General features: G+C 35.2%; 2 protein-coding genes across 2 annotated transcripts in view; both read left to right on the top strand.

Moving 5' to 3' along the window:
• Positions 1-14,484, top strand: part of LOC138333688 (universal stress protein YxiE-like) — a 39,983-nt gene extending 25,499 nt beyond the window's left edge. The window contains exons 2-5 of the mRNA XM_069282221.1: positions 9,218-9,294; positions 9,921-10,004; positions 11,343-11,452; positions 14,215-14,484. Coding sequence (XP_069138322.1) covers positions 9,219-9,294; positions 9,921-10,004; positions 11,343-11,452; positions 14,215-14,409 — 465 coding nt within the window. The 5' untranslated portion in view covers position 9,218 and the 3' untranslated portion in view covers positions 14,410-14,484. The remainder of the gene's footprint in view (positions 1-9,217; positions 9,295-9,920; positions 10,005-11,342; positions 11,453-14,214) is intronic.
• LOC138333687 (universal stress protein YxiE-like) lies at positions 1,669-8,168 on the top strand. The gene is made up of 4 exons (XM_069282220.1): positions 1,669-1,777; positions 4,441-4,524; positions 5,510-5,622; positions 7,806-8,168. The coding sequence occupies exons 1-4, from the start codon at positions 1,702-1,704 to the stop codon at positions 7,998-8,000; spliced, it is 468 nt and encodes a 155-aa protein (XP_069138321.1). The 5' UTR covers positions 1,669-1,701; the 3' UTR covers positions 8,001-8,168.
• Positions 14,485-18,272: the final 3,788 nt, after the last annotated feature.

The following is an 18,272-nucleotide window of genomic DNA, read 5'->3' as shown; positions in this document are numbered from 1 at the left end:
GCAATTAAAAGGTCAACTAGATTATTGTGATGCATAATAATGCATTTTGAACCATTTCTGATGGTAATTAGAAGCTAGAAATTGAATAAGTAATCAGGGAATCGAATAAGTAATCAGGGAATCGAATAAGTAATCAGGGAATCGAATAAGTAATGGGCCCTTAACGAGCAATTAAAAGGTCAACTAGATTATTGTGATGCATAATAATGCATTTTGAACCATTTCTGATGGTAATTAGAAGCTAGAAATTGAATAAGTAATCAGGGAATCGAATAAGTAATCAGGGAATCGAATAAGTAATGGGCCCTTAATGAGCAATTAAAAGGTCAACTAGATTATTGTGATGCATAATAATGCATTTTGAACCATTTCTGATGGTAATTAGAAGCTAGAAATTGAATAAGTAATCAGGGAATCGAATAAGTAATCAGGGAATCGAATAAGTAATGGGCCCTTAATGAGCAATTAAAAGGTCAACTAGATCATTGTGATGCATAATAATGCATTTTGAACCATTTATGATGGTTAGTAGTAGCTAGAAATTGAATAAGTAATCAGGGAATCGAATAAGTAATCAGGGAATCGAATAAGTAATGGACCCTTAATGAGCAATTAAAAGGTCAACTAGATTATTGTGATGCATAATAATGCATTTTGAACCATTTCTGATGGTAATTAGAAGCTAGATATTGAATAAGTAATCAGGGAATCGAATAAGTAATCAGGGAATCGAATAAGTAATGGGCCCTTAACGAGCAATTAAAAGGTCAACTAGATCATTGTGATGCATAATAATGCATTTTGAACCATTTATGATGGTAATTAGTAGCTAGAAATTGAATAAGTAATCAGGGAATCGAATAAGTAATCAGGGAATCGAATAAGTAATGGGCCCTTAATGAGCAATTAAAAGGTCAACTAGATTATTGTGATGCATAATAATGCATTTTGAACCATTTCTGATGGTAATTAGAAGCTAGATATTGAATAAGTAATCAGGGAATCGAATAAGTAATCAGGGAATCGAATAAGTAATGGGCCCTTAACGAGCAATTAAAAGGTCAACTAGATCATTGTGATGCATAATAATGCATTTTGAACCATTTCTGATGGTAATTAGTAGCTAGAAATCGAATAAGTAATCAGGGAATCGAATAAGTAATGGGCCCTTAATGAGCAATTAAAAGGTCAACTAGATTATTGTGATGCATAATAATGCATTTTGAACCATTTCTGATGGTAATTAGAAGCTAGAAATTGAATAAGTAATCAGGGAATCGAATAAGTAATCAGGGAATCGAATAAGTAATGGAATAAGGAACTGGGAACTAGGAATCAACTTCACGGAGGTGGAGTTCATTTGTATCTGGGGTAGATATTCTAGGTCAAGAGAGGAATTTGCAATAGATGTAAAATAATCATTTAAAATAATACATTTATCAAGTTTACTAAGTGGATGTTGAAATATTATAGAAAGCCAATCTTTTGTAAAAAAAAAAAAAAAAAAAAAAAAATCTCTGTGTCTTACGTATCCCAGTAAGTTATACTGTCACACATGTCACCGTTTATCGCTAGTTGTCTATCCGTCCAGAGTTCAAGGCCCGGTTGCATACATCCACATGTACATGTATGGTATATTAATATATTGTAAATTTTACTGATAACAAGTTTGTGTAGCCGCTGTCGCCGAAACCAACTAACATGGCTGACCAAGAGAAGGCTCGTGTATGTTTAATAGCAGTCGATGGGAGTAAGCATTCCAACTACGCTCTCGATTGTAAGTATTTTTTTTGTAAAGGAATATTCATCAGTATGGCTCTTCAATTATATAGTTAAAATGCCAATTCTCGAAAACTGCCAGGCCGGGAGATAGACTGACCTTGGATAGGTCAGCTCTTACACACACCATGCATGTGATAATTTTATGGCAAAGGAAGCTTCAGTGTGCTTGATTCAGTAACTCCATCAAGAGACCGTTACGCAACAATGGCATGTTCCTTTCAGGAAAAAATGACCAAATTCTCCCACAAAGGGACAAGGTCCCCACGAGAGGTCGAAAATGAAGCGATTTCAATAAGAATGTAACAATGCCATCAGAGAGAAGACATCTACAATCGCCGTGTGCATGCCAAGGATTCAATGCGTATGCTATGATGAATGCCAATTACGATTTTCCAATATGAAGTTGTACTGATGAAATCATTAGATATTTATTAGGTGATATCTAGATATTTTTTTCCATGTTCCGATATCGAACCATGCATACATTTTATCCTCAGAAACGTACATTTTTTCACATCACTTACAAGAGACTCAAATAACCAAACATCATGAATACGCACTTTACACAAACTTACTAGTAGGTTTGTTCGACTGGCCAAATGAAGTGATTTTAGTGCACAGTATCACTAGTTTAAACGGAAAATAATACCTTAAAAGAATTTGATTTAGCCCCATCCTTCACCGGTGTTGTAAATACATTCGATATACATGTAACCCATCCTTCACCGTGATGTAAATACATTCGATTTATCCCCATCCTTGACCGTGTTGTAAATACATTCGATATAGCCCTATCCTTCACGCATGTTGGAAATATATTCGATATACATTTAACCCCATCCTTCACCGTGTTGTAAATACATTCGATTTAGCCCCATCCTTGACCGTGTTGTAAATACATTCGATATAGCCCTATCCTTCACGCATGTTGGAAATATATTCGATATACATTTAACCCCATCCTTCACCGTGTTGTAAATACATTCGATTTAGCCCCATCCTTGACCGTGTTGTAAATACATTCGATATAGCCCTATCTTTCACGCATGTTGGAAATATATTCGATATACATTTAACCCCATCCTTCACCGTGTTGTAAATACATTCGATTTAGCCCCATCCTTCACGCATGTTATAAATACATTCGATATAGCCCCATCCTTCACCGTGTTGTAAATAAATTCGATACAGCCCCATCCGTCACACGTGTTGCAAATACATTCGATATAGCCCCATCCTTCACACGTGTTGTAAATACATTCGATATAGCCCATCCTTCACCGTGTTGTAAATACATTCGATATAGCCCCATCCTTCACCGTGTTGTAAATACATTCGATATAGCCCCATTCTTCACCGTGTTGTAAATACATTCGGTATAGCCCGATCCTTCACCGTGTTGTAAATACATTCGGTATAGCCCGATCCTTCACCGTGTTGTAAATACATTCGATGTAGCCCCATCCTTCACTGTGTTGTAAATACATTCGATATAGCCCCATCCTTTACCGTGTTATAAATACATTCGATATAGCCCCATCCTTCACCGTGTTGTAAATACATTCGGTATAGCCCGATCCTTCACCGTGTTGTTAATACATTCGATATACATGTAACCCTTTCTTCACCGTGTTGTAAATACATTCGATATAGCCCCATCCTTCACCGTGTTGTAAATACATTCGATATAGCCCCATCCTTCACCGTGTTGTAAATACATTCGATATAGCTCCATCCTTCACCGTGTTGTAAATACATTCGATATAGCCCCATCCTTCACCGTGTTGTAAATACATTCGATATAGCCCCATTCTTCACCGTGTTGTAAATACATTCGATATACATGTAACCCTTTCTTCACCGTGTTGTAAATACATTCGATATAGCCCCATCCTTCACCGTGTTGTAAATACATTCGGTATAGCCCCATCCTTCACCGTGTTGTAAATACATTCGATATAGCTCCATCCTTCACCGTGTTGTAAATACATTCGATATGGCCCCATCCTTCACCGTGTTGTAAATACATCCGATAAAGCCCCATCCCCCACCGTGTTGTAAATACATTCGATATAGCCCCATCCTTCACCCTGTTGTTAATACATTCGATATTACCTACAATCGTAGTTGTGTTACGTGTCTCGGACTACGATAGTGCCCATCACTTGACCTTGGACGGACCAATGTACTTTAGACATGTACAATTGTGACCTCAACTGAGGATGTCTCATGGGTGTCCAGCTACGGGTTCATGCACAGGTGTACGACTCGTGTAATGCCACACTGATATATACATTGTAAACATCTTATGTCACAGAGTGATGAGACACCACATGACATCTTACAGAAGTTGTCATTCTTATTGCATTGTAACACATGAATATGTCTGGGGTTGCGATTTTCCGTGGCAGGAAATTCTCATTATAATTACTTGTTACTGTAATGACACTTTATATTGACGGTAAGATTCCCGCAAAGAACTTATGTACTCAGGTTGTTTTTTTATCTAAATCGTTATTAAAACATGATATTCAGAATAACACTTAAAATAAAACAATATATCATATTTTTTACCCCGGTAGTTTTCGAATTGGCTCTTACTGCTGTTTCCTATTCTCATACTACAAATTGCCATCACGTTTGACATTCTTTTTTCAGGGTATATTAAGCATGTCCACAAAGAAAATGACCGAGCCATCTTGATAACGTGTGTCGACCATTCCACAGCCTTTGCCTATGGAAGTAAGTATCACATAATGCCATCAGTGTACGGCGTACTGTCATCAGTGTACGGCGTACTGTCATCAGTGTACGGCGTACTGTCATCAGTGTACGGCGTACTGTCATCAGTGTACGGCGTAATGCCATCAGTATACGGTGTACTGTCATCAGTGAACATGGATGGTTTGTCTGAATTACAATAGAAAATGATCGTGTGTTGTATAATATTATGAGATTTGATTTTTAGATTACATCCAATTTTAAATGTTATATCGGTTTGTTTTAATACTGATCATCAGTCCCTGTTTTTGTGTATACTTCGCTTGTCCTAGCTTCAGTCTTGTATTTTATATTCAGTGTCCAGGAATAATGTATGATTACATATTTGGGATTCCATTGCAAATATATATGCTTAAAACAAAGAAATCAGTTCGATTCAGGTGTAGACTATTGGACCATCCTCTGAAATATGGCATAAGATCCGAAAATATCTAAAATAGTAACAATAACACATTTAACGATAAACGATTGACTAGAAATGGACTTTTAATAATGGTATACACAGATATGTCAACAGTGCAGCATCAAAAGTGACTCCTAAAATAATAAAACTGCATTCAATTGGTAGATATACACGTAATACACATAATGTAACATAAATGAATAATCATCGTCTCAGCCAACATCAGAGCAATATTTCTGCGGGTGGCAATTAATTATTTCATATTTTGTTTCATTAAAAAGTAAATGAGAAGTTCAAACATTTTTGAAATGTTTAAGAGTAAGATAAGTAAATGTTGTCATTTAGGAAAAGTATTTTGTCTGTTTGTTACTAATGATAGCAATGATATTTTTCGGCGATATGCTGCTTTTACGTAAAGTAATGTCATTTTCAGCTATCTTTGCACATTTTTAGCATTTTGCTTTAAGGTCAATACAGAGGTTGTAGTCACAATGCAAATTTACGTAAAATAAATTTTAGTTATTTACATTCTTATATTTGAAGATGTGTCCATGGTTCCGGGGAATCCCGACGCCATCACAATGGCCTATAAGAAAGAGGAGCACAAAGCGAGAGACTTGCTGCACAAACTCGAGGAAGAAGTTGTGAAGCAGGGGGTAAGGCATTAATGTCATGACTGTTGAAGTTGATCTTCTAATGCCCAGAGGTTTGGCAGGAAATATAATTTCGGAAAGAATCCAAGGAAAGAACTTTTTTAGTAGCCTGTGTTTTCAAATGCTTACAATGACAATCGACAGATTCCAGTTTGTCCCTTTTCACGTAAAATACTATTACACAAACGAATTACATACATGACAAAGGCGAACGCCTGTATATACGTGGAAGTAATGACAGAACATAGTAAAATGAATAAAAGGACTTTGTTTAAAACTTCCTACATTATAATGAATGCTATTAGAGATACGTGTGACAAATGCAATAACCAAACTATTATAAATGCACGGCGTTAATGTATCGGTTACTCTTTGTTATGACGATTGCTTCAGTTGACATGCTTCTTTAAATTACTGGGATAGCGTAATTTTCAATCCAGATATTGTCTTTTTTGCTAAGGATAATTTATGCGATGGACCATTGGTTATTTAACTCGGGGTCACGGATGCAAACGATGTTGTCGACAGGGATGGTAGATGCCAGGTGTATTACTGAAAAACAAGTAGCTTTCGCGAGTTTGTAATTTGCGTTGTTATTTTCTCGTGGAGATTAAGTGTCGTGATTACTATTTATCCGCTAAATACGCGACATTTAATAGCATGCAATTCGCAGGTTTACAGCCGACAACGGGTCTATCTCAGTCTACATGGACGGGTTGTTACCAGGAACTGTTCGATAGTTATCAGGTTCTGTTTGATAGTTGCCAGGTACTGTTCGATAGTTACCAGGTACCGTTCGATAGTTACCAGATACTGTTCGATAGTTACCAGGTACCGTTTGATAGTTACAAGGTACCGTTCGGTAGTTACCATACACTGTTTTATAGTCATCATGTGTTGTTCTATAGTTACCAGGTACTGTTCGATAGTTATCATGTACTGTTCGATAGTTATCAAATACTGTTTAATAGTTATCAGGTACTGTTCGATAGTAATCAGGTACTGTTCGATAGTTTCCATGTACTGTTCGATAGTTGCCAGGTGCTGTTCGATAGTTTCCATGTACTGTTCGATAGTTGCCAGGTACTGTTTTATAGTTATCATGTACGGTTCGATAGTAACCAGGTAACGTTCGATAATTATCATGTACTGTTGATAGCTACAAGGTACTGTTATATAGTTGTCATATAATGTTCGATATTTACCAGGGACTGTTTGATAATTACCAGTTACCAGGTGATGTTCGATAGTTACCAGGTACATGTACCGTTCGATAGTTACCAGGTACTGTTCGATAGTTACTAGGTAACGTTCGGTAGTTACCAGGCAGTGTTTGATAGTTATCAGGTGCAGTTGTATAAAATATAAGTTTTTGTTCGATAGCTACCAGGTACCGTTCGATAGTTATCATGTACTGTTTGATAGTTATCAGGTACTGTTCGAAAGTTATCAGGTACTCTTCGATAGTTATCAGGTATTGTTCTATAATTACCAGATAATGTTCGATACTTACCAGGTACTGTTCGATAGTTACCAAGTACCGTTCGATAGTTGTCATGTACTATTCGATAGATATCAGGTACTGTTCAATAGTTACCAGGTCTGTTCGATAGTTATCAGGTACTGTTCGATTGCTACCATGTACTGTTCAATAGTTACCAGGTACTGTTGGATAGTTATCATGTACGGTTTACTGTTTGATAGCTACAAGGTACCGTTCTATAGTTATCAAGTATTGTTTGATAGTTACCAGAGACTGTTTGATAATTACCAGTAACGGTTCGGTAGTTACCAGGTAATGTTCGATAGTTACCAGGTATTGTTCGATAGATATTAGATGTTGTTCGATAGGTATCAGCTACTGTTTGATAGTTACCAGTATTTTTCGAAAATTATCAGGTACCGGTCGATAGATTATCATTCACTGTTCGGTAGTTATCAGCTACCGTTTGAAAGTTATCAGGTACTGTTTGATAGTTATCAGGTACGTTTCGATAGTTATAAGGTACCGTTCGATAATGCACTCTCTAAGCTGTTCACCATTGGCCTTGTACCTCTTTTATTGACAGCAACTATAGAAAAGACAAAAGAACAATTAAAAAAAATAGCAAAATTACAAAATAAAGAACAAATAGTGATATTGATTGAGTATATATTAATGATTCTTATTATATATTTACACCTAGGTGGTCGCAGAAACCCTTAAAGTAGGAGGAGATGCAGGGGAGGCAATCGTCAGAAAAGCAGAGGAATATGAAGCCGACCTGATCGTGACCGGATGTCGCGGGTTAGGACAGATAAGACGGACAATGATGGGAAGTGTCAGTGATTATATAATACATCACTCACATACACCTGTGCTGGTCTGTCGTCATGACTGATGACGTCATCATCGATATTCATCTCTACCATAACGTTTTCTTCTTATTGAGAAATAAATTAAAGTTTTTCTTTTATAATCGCTCCGTTATTATTGCAGCATTTCAAATAAAGCGGACGAAATGAAAAGAACGTTTTGTATCAAAGCAGGATACATAATGCAAGATTAATTAAATAAAATGGGAATAAAACTGATACTTGACTTGATACCATTTCTATGTTTTTATTGTTACAAATATCCACTGTTTTAACTGAGAAGCTCTTTTTGTACTTCCGTGATTGTCTTATAAGCGCTAAAAAGAACCAATGTTTATATCAATTAAGTAAATCAAATCCGAGACAGGTGACAATCCAAAATGAAAATTTGGCGGTGACAACCGAAACAGTGTAATTATACCTGGCAATCCCCAACTGAGTTGTGTAAACAAACTTATCTTCACGTGTGGTGTGATTTCGTGAGCTTTGATGATTAAGAAACCACTAGAACATTTCGCTTCAAATATAAGATTCTTATGGGATCTTCAACCATGTATATTTCCATAGTCTTGAGGTCGACAAACTCATCTATGAAGACATGATGTACATTGCATTTATCTGGCGAGGTATTTTTGCCAGGTGTTTGGACAAGATAACAGGAGTCGTTTTATTTCCGCGCTACTGCAAAGTGTGATATTTTCATTAGTAAGAAACAATCTAGTATACCAGGTCCTTGGTTTTAATCTATCGATACTTATTGTGACATATAATCCTTTGTTATTTCGTCATCATACCACAATGGATAAAGTGTTTGGTGCCTATGGCAGCACTATCTAGGAGTCCGTTTTACTATTATAAGGAGACACGACAGGAATATGCCGCAGTCTCCCAAAACATGTAAACAATTACACACACAACACACTACATACAAGGGGAAGCCACAGTCTCCTTAAACATATAAACAATTACACACACAACACTCTACATACAAGGGGAAGCCATCTTCATATGGCTGTTAACAATCTTTATCAACACATTACCTCCTCAATACAATAACAACTAAATTATCTACGTTAAAAGCACAAGGCACACCACGGCTGCGACCCCAAGTCTACCCCAGACACAGAGCTCTGTTATCTGACTAAGGTTCACGGTCATATCTAGATAATACACCTTGCTGTTTTGTGTCTAGTAAACCATCGGTACCCCGTTTTTCCATCCCGTCTTCTTTCCATCCTCCCAGCATGGCTACAGAACAGAAGAAGCGCCTGTGTTTGATTGCAGTGGATGGCAGTAAACATTCCGATGTGGCCCTTAATTGTGAGTAAATAGAGAAATTTTATGTTTTGTGCCATTATTAAAAACCATACTTTCGTATCATTTATTGACCTGTAGCGTTTGACGGACATCCCTGGTACCTTGGAGGTGAAATAAGGGCTTACAATGGAAGCAAGCATACACATACGGTATATCGTAAAAAACATGGGGCTTCTCGCTTGTGTGATTTAAAGCTTTCAACGTATGTCGTTTGATAGAAATATTTGTGAGCACGGTCATGTATAGTAAATTTCGTTGGTTTTATATTCGCGTTGTCATAGCAACCACAAAAACAACAAAACATTATACATAGTGAAGGTTTCATGTTATACAGTAGAATTATTATCCAGGTGTAATATATTTTGTGGCACGCTCTGAAAGTTTTGGTTCGAGGTCACTTGTCAATATGTACAGATAACGTTATCGGTGACCTTGTTTCTCTACGACGACTGCGTCCTATTTAGATTCAAGTTATCAACATACATTTTCATACATGTATTTGATTTTTCATTTCTGTTTATTTTTTTAAGTAAAATAGAATGTATCGCCGTCTATTACTGTTTGATGATCATTTGCTGTACTGACTTCCAGCTTCACTGTTTGGACCATTTTGAGATTTTCTTTTTTAGGGTTTATAAAGCATGTCCATAAAGAAAACGACCGGACCATCCTAATAACTTGTGTGGATTATAACTCGGCCTTTTCCTACGGAGGTAGATATCAGTTTTAAATATGTCTTAATTTCCAGTGAGAATTCCTTCAAATATCGCTTCCGAAGCTCACAGAGGTCAAGCTCAGTGTGGAATAAAAGTGTTTTTTTTCCTTCAAAACAAGTTTTGTCTATATAGTGGAATCTGGCTGTTTTGGCGGCAAAGATTGTGCACATTTCTCACGAAATATTTTATTTTGTTGATCAATTAACTAACACTTAAATAAATCCTTCATAAATTATAGTTTTCTTTGATTTGGGGTATATTTCAATGACAGTTTTTGGGAAATAACAGGAAGTAAAACGATATTTCTATCATCAATAGAGGAGCTTTCTACGATGGCCGATAGCGGAATAAACAAGCAATGCAATAACTACTAACGGTTTTTGTACCTATGTTACAAACTATATGTCAATAATCCTTTATTGTATCGAACAAAAACCTAATCTACTTCAAGTAAAAATAAAGCCAATGGGTAACAAATTTTGTACCTTTAGAATATCTTGAGTTACATGACGTACACATCTATTTTCCTTCAATGTCATGTCAACACGTGCATATGTACATGCACATAATTACAGTTGATAAAAGTGCTGACCTTTCCCCCAGTCGTCAGTAGCGAAGGGAAGCAGATCAGATCGCAGGCCCACACGTTTGCTTTATTAATATGGGAAAAAAAACTGTTAAACATTGCTTTATTTTTATTCTAAATTATTCTTTGAAATACCAATTGACTACACTGTAGCTACAAAAAAAAAAAAAAAAAAAAAAAAAAAAAAACAACAACATTTTCTTATTTCACTTTCTGTACAAAGAGATCTGAGTATTTACTCGTGTGAACAAAAAAGGTAAACAGGCATGTATTTCGTCCGTCACGTTATCGGCCATCTTAGTTTTCAACTTGAGAGAGTTTTTAAAGATGCTCCATCGCCGACAAAGCATAAATTATATCCATCATTTGAGCAATAATTTAATCGTAAATACATATGTCTAATTAACACAAAAAGTAATTTAAAATAATTTATTTTGCTTTCGGTGCATGCGCAATCAGTTCTGCATTCCATATAGGACATAGTGCCACGGATTTTTTTCGGGATGCAATCAATTATTTTTGATATTTTTATTTTGAAGTAAAATTAGAAGGTCAAACTTTTCAATGATTGTAATAGTGTAAAGCGAGGAGTATCTTTTGTAACTGAAGAAATATACTAAATCGTCGTCACACTCGGTGAACACGGTGTGGGTACAAAACGTCCGGTTTAGAATATTTTTTTCTTAATTCTTTGCAACATTATCATCAACGTACATATTAATTTTGCATTGCATTTTGTTCATACGCAGTGTCCATGGTACCAGGAAATCCTGAGGCCATTTCGAAAGCCTACAGCAAAGAGGAGAAGAAAGCTACCGCTTTGTTAAGCAAACTTGCAGAGGAAGCATCAAAACATGGGGTAACTGTATGATATCAATAGTGACAGTATAGTATACACTATATTACACGGGGTTCGTCATTACATTCAATTAAACATATAGAATAGTTTTGGTTTCTTACATTACACTCTAGTTTGGATTTGTTCTATGTTTCTTGTGAGTATTGAAAGACTAAATATTAAATAATGATATTAACAATGTTAAGGGGAGTAGATACTAGACTTGTCTACATAGGACTAAATTTTAAACAATGATATCAACAATGTTAAGGGGGGTAGATACTAGACTTGTCTACATAGGACTAAATTTTAAACAATGATATCAACAATGTTAAGGGGAGTAGATACTAGACTTGTCTACATAGGACTAAATTTTAAACAATGATATCAACAATGTTAAGGGGAGTAGATACTAGACTTGTCTACATAGAACTAAATTTTAAAACAATGATATCAACAATGTTTAGGGGAGTAGATACTAGACTTGTCTACATATAACTAAATTTTAAAACAATGATATCAACAATGTTTAGGGGAGTAGATACTAGACTTGTCTACATAGAACTAAATTTTAAACAATGATATCAACAATGTTTAGGGGAGTAGATACTAGACTTGTCTACATAGAACTAAATTTTAAAACAATGATATCAACAATGTTTAGGGGAGTAGATACTAGACTTGTCTACATAGGACTAAATTTTAAACAATGATATCAACAATGTTAAGGGGAGTAGATACTGGACTTGCCTACATAGAACTAAATTTTAAACAATAATATCAACAATGTTAAGGGGAGTAGATACTAGACTTGTCTACATAGGACTAAATTATAAACAATGATATCAACAATGTTAAGGGGAGTAGATACTAGACTTGTCTACATAGGACTAAATTTTAAACAATAATATTAACAATGTTTAAGGGGAGTAGATACTAGACTTGTCTACATAGGACTAAATTTTAAACAATGATATCAACAATGTTAAGGGGAGTAGATACTAGACTTGCCTACATAGAACTAAATTTTAAACAATAACATGTTAAGGGGAGTAGATACTAGACTTGTCTACATAGACTAAATTTTAAACAATGATATAACAATGTTAAGGGGAGTAGATACTAGACTTGTCTACATAGGACTAAATTTTAAACAATGATATCAACAATGTTAAGGGGAGTAGATACTAGACTTGCTACATAGGACTAAATTTTAAACAATGATATCAACAATGTTAAGGGGAGTAGATACTAGACTTGTCTACATAGGACTAAATTTTAAACAATGATATCAACAATGTTAAGGGGAGTAGATACTAGACTTGTCTACATAGGACTAAATTTTAAACAATGATATCAACAATGTTAAGGGGAGTAGATACTAGACTTGCTACATAGGACTAAATTTTAAACAATGATATCAACAATGTTAAGGGGAGTAGATATACTAGGACTTGTCTACATAGGACTAAATTTTAAACAATGATATCAACAATGTTAAGGGGAGTAGATACTAGACTTGTCTACATAGGACTAAATTTTAAACAATGATATCAACAATGTTAAGGGGAGTAGATACTAGACTTGTCTACATAGGACTAAATTTTAAACAATGATATCAACAATGTTAAGGGGAGTAGATACTAGACTTGTCTACATAGGACTAAATTTTAAACAATGATATCAACAATGTTAAGGGGAGTAGATACTAGACTTGCCTACATAGGACTAAATTTTAAACAATGATATTAACAATGTTAAGGGGAGTAGATACTAGACTTGTCTACATAGGACTAAATTTTAAACAATGATATTAACAATGTTAAGGGGAGTAGATACTAGACTTGTCTACATAGGACTAAATTTTAAACAATGATATTTACAATGTTAAGGGGAGTAGATACTAGACTTGTCTACATAGGACTAAATTTTAAACAATGATATCAACAATGTTAAGGGGAGTAGATACTAGACTTGCCTACATAGGACTAAATTTTAAACAATGATATCAACAATGTTAAGGGGAGTAGATACTAGACTTGCCTACATAGGACTAAATTTTAAACAATGATATCAACAATGTTAAGGGGAGTAGATACTAGACTTGCCTACATAGGACTAAATTTTAAACAATGATATCAACAATGTTAAGGGGAGTAGATACTAGACTTGCCTACATAGGACTAAATTTTAAACAATGATATCAACAGTGTTAAGGGGAGTAGATACTAGACTTGTCTACATAGGACTAAATTTTAAACAATGATATCAACAATGTTAAGGGGGAGTAGATACTAGACTTGTCTACATAGCTAGGACTAAATTTTAAACAATAATATCAACAATGCTAAGGGGAGTAGATACTAGACTTGTCTACATAGGACTAAATTTTAAACAATGATATCAACAGTGTTAAGGGGAGTAGATACTAGACCTGCCTACATAGGACTAAATTTTAAACAATGATATTAACAATGTTTAGGGGAGTAGATACTAGACTTGCCTACACTAGACTTGCCTACTTAGGTCTTCTCTCTCACAGCGTTCTTGTAGTGAGTCCATTGAAGCTTTGGCAATATTTAAAGAAACGAAGCAAACCATGATTGATGGTATAGTAAGAAATATTTCACATTCTGGTAGATTAAATGATAATGCCAATATCAGGTGGTGGTATATTGTATCTCCAAATCGTATACCGTACTGATTTATAAACATTTTTAAAAGGATGAAACGCGTACGATTGATTTCATGATTGTTTGTACAGTTTACTTCACATTCCATAGGTAAAGGCCGAGACGCTCAGAGTTGTGGGGGAGCCTGGGGAGGCTATAGTGAAGGCTTCGAAGGAAAACCAGGCCGACCTGATCGTGACCGGATGTCGCGGATTAGGACAGATAAGACGGACAATGATGGGAAGTGTCAGTGATTATATAATACATCACTCACATACACCCGTGCTGGTCTGTCGTCATGATTGATGACGTCATCCACCATTGTCTATATCATAGTTCGCTATATCAAGGAATAATATATAAATTACATGTGTTGTTGTATCTATTATCATTGTTGTTTTATGTGGATTAAGACACAGGAGGGGGCTAGTTTTTGCTCTCGTATGTCTGTCTCTCTGAAACATCTGTCCGGATTTGGTTTCCAGATGATAACTTTTGAACGAATTGATGGATTTTGATCAAACTTCACACAATTGTAGCATATGAGAAAATACAGCTTGGGATTTTTCAGGTCTGAAGATCAACTACAAAGGTCACTGCTACTTTAAAGACAAAAGACAAGTATCTTTCCAGATGATAACTTTTGAACGAATTGATGGATTTTGATCAAACTTCACACAATTGTAGCATATGAGAAAATACAGCTTGGGATTTTTCAGGTCTGAAGATCAACTACAAAGGTCACTGCTACTTTAAAGACAAAAGACAAGTATCTTTTATGTTTATTATACAAACCACCATTCTAGACTTTGGACACGACTGAAATATGCTTTGGACAAAGCTTTTGACTATACGCCTCGTATTATACTAACAGGGGACATAAACATTGACCTATTAACAGAAACTAACAATGATCTTATCAATCTCGCGCAACAATATAATTTGACTAACCTTGTAAACAGTCCAACTAGAATAACACATACAACTCAATCTCTTATCGACCCATTCTACATCAGTGATACTGTATCCTCCGAATCATCCATGGTTATACCGGTTTTAGAAACTATTAGTGATCATAGAGCTTTTATTGTGTCATTGCCATCCTGTCTACCTAAACATAAGTCTTTTAAGAGGAAAATATGGTTGTATAACAAAACAGCTATTCTTAACCTAAAAACAGAGGTAGGACATGTAAAATGGACTGATTTTTTTTCTCAAACGGATAACGTAAGCGACAAGTGTAAATTGTTCTCAGATAAACTTATGTCTATTTTAGAAAAAAAAACATATCCTTAAAAACATTGTAACTGTTAACAGAAATGACAAACCATGGATGAAAGGAACTAAAAGGAAAGAAATCAAACGTAGAAACAGACTAAGAAAACACTGCATCAGAGTTAAAATCCCAATGTCCGAAATAAACGCGCGCGAAACAAAGTAAACAATATGCTAAAACACAGTATTTCACGCAAATGTAGACGGATTCATCAATAACAACTCAGCTAAACCCAAAGTATACTGGAAACTAACGTGCATGCTTTTGAAAGGAAACCATTCAACTGACATACCCCCTGTACTAAATCCTACTAATAACCACTCCACTTCAAACGACTATGTAAAATCCAACATTCTAAACAACTTCCTCAAATCTGTTTCTGACCTTGACGACCATGACGACTCTGCACCCAATTTTGAAAAACAAACTGATATGACATGTGCCTTTCTGAAATTGTAGTAACTTATCAAGATGTTTAAGATATAATTAATATTTTAGACGTGAACAAAGCTGCTCTTCCTGACGGTATAAGTCATAAAATGTTAAAAATGTTATCCAATGAATTATCTGCACCTCGAACACTCCTATTTATTGAATCCCTAAACATCTGTATTTCATATGGAAACTTGCCCCCGTGACATCTATTTTCAAAAAAGGGGAACCTAAATTGGCAAATAACTACATACCCATTTCCCTACTTAGCTGCATAGGCAAACTTTTCGAACGAATAATCCATCAGCACGTTTGCCATTTTTTCTTCCATAACAAACTTCTATATAATTTACAGTCTGGCTTCCTACCTAATCACTCAACAACTCACCAACTTATAGAACTCTATCACATCATACTTACAGCAATGGAGAATCGTGAATATACTGCTCTTGTTTTCTGTGACTTTTCCAAAGCTTTCGACAGTGTCTGGCACACAGGATAATTGATTAAATTAGAAAACTACGGGATAAAGGGTAAACTACTGAATTTGATTACTTAAGCCAGTCAGTCGTACTAAAAAATGATATATCCTCTGAAGTATCTATCAAAGCAGGAGTCCGCCAAGGTTCAGTTTTAGGCCCACTTCTTTTTCTTGTTTACATTAACGATATTTCAAATACATTATTATCAATTACTAGACTTTTTGCAGACAACACCACATTAGCATACTCCTCTAAAAACGTACATGATATAACACAAGTAATAAACTACGACATGGAACTACTACACCTCTGGTCACAGAAATAGCTACTAAACTTTAATCCTAACAAAACAGAAATACTCCTAGTCTCTAACACGCATATTCCTGCAAATCTCCAATTTATTTTCAATAGCAAACCTATACCTATTGTTAGAAATCCCAAACACCTAGGAGTCATTATGAACAACAATGGTACATGGAACACTCACATTGAACACATACATGTACTAACAAATTCTACCAAGTACATTGCAACTCTAAGGAAATTAAAATACATCCTAAATAGAAAAAAAAAAACATAGACAAAATATTCCTTGTTTTTCTTCGACCACTTTTGAAATATGCCTGCGAAGTATGTAATAATTGTAATATAACACTCTCGAATCAATTAGAAAACATGTAGTTAGAAGCTGGCCGAATCATGACCTGTTTACCAATATTTTCGAGAGAAAAATATATTTACAGAAAGCTTGGATGGAAACCATTAGCACATAAGCGTAAGGACAGAAAATTATAAATTTTTCACAATATATATCATAATAACGCTCATTCATACCTTAAATTTCTTCTCCCACCACTTGTGTCAAACTTCTCAAACTACAATCTTAGAAACAATAATAGCTTTCAAAACCCACACTACAGACTGCAAATCACAAAATCATCCTTCATACCAAAGGCTTCACCCTACTGGAACAACCTACCAACAGAAACAAAGTCTTCTGATTTTTTCAAACAATTCAAAACTCGTCTTCGACCTCAAAACACCATACTTCCTCACATTAAATGCCTTCTCGAATATGAATATGGCCCTAGAAAAACTAACATTTTACATTGTCAACTACGAAATCACTGCAGCCCCTACATTACGACCTATATAAAGCTAATCTTCGAGACGACTCCTATTGCGACTGTGGACATTACCCAGAAGAGGCTTTCTACTTCTTACTATACTGTAAAAATCACGACAAGTCCCGTATCTTAATGCTCCTGTCTCTTAACTGGTACAAGGAAATCAACGTGGAACACCTTCTTTTTAGAGATACTAATCTAGACGCCAATCTAAATATTCAAAAATGTAGATCTGTCCAACGTTTTATTTCTAACTCTAAACGGTTTAACCGAACGGCCAGGATACTCTCAGCTTTCTCTGCCCAAATCACGTTTCCCACTTTTACTTCAAGCTCGTAAATTACTAATTAATTTAACTAAATTAATTTGTTTTTATAAATTTATCCAACAATAAGGAGGGTGTGCCTGGTTGATCTTATCTACTCGGCTAAGTACGAAAGACAGGATTTCGTAAGGACCCGGATTATCATGGTGAAAGGCAAACGCGGCACGGGATGTGACTGAACATTAGAAAGGCAGAAGGCTATGAACACAAGCATTATACTTACGCCAACTAGCTAAGAATCACCACTCACACGTTCTAAGTAAAGCTCTCTATAACAAACAAAAATATGCGTTGGTGTCTCTTATCCCTCCCTTATCTCTTTAGCTATATCCTAATTTGTAACTCTTCTTTTTCAATAAAATTGATTTAAACTAAAACTATAAAGAGATTGTTTTACAAAATATTTGTTTCTAGACGATAAATATTTGAATATAGATATATAGAAATATTTTTTTCTAGACGAGAACATATCAACGGAATTTGTTTAAACCTCATACAATGATAACATGACTAAGCAATAATAATAA

The sequence above is a fragment of the Argopecten irradians genome, chromosome 10 (genome assembly GCF_041381155.1).
Source record: "Argopecten irradians isolate NY chromosome 10, Ai_NY, whole genome shotgun sequence".
NCBI lineage: Eukaryota > Metazoa > Mollusca > Bivalvia > Pectinida > Pectinidae > Argopecten > Argopecten irradians.
This window is presented reverse-complemented; position numbering and strand designations above follow the sequence as displayed.

What these genes read in the sequence shown, in the direction of transcription:
- LOC138333687 (XM_069282220.1), top strand. Translation starts at nt 1,702, where the DNA reads ATGGCTGACCAAGAGAAGGCTCGTGTATGTTTAATAGCAGTCGATGGG. An exon ending in TTCCAACTACGCTCTCGATT is followed by an intron (nt 1,778 to 4,440) that starts GTAAGTATTTTT and finishes TTCTTTTTTCAG; the next exon opens with GGTATATTAAGCATGTCCAC. An exon ending in CACAGCCTTTGCCTATGGAA is followed by an intron (nt 4,525 to 5,509) that starts GTAAGTATCACA and finishes TTATATTTGAAG; the next exon opens with ATGTGTCCATGGTTCCGGGG.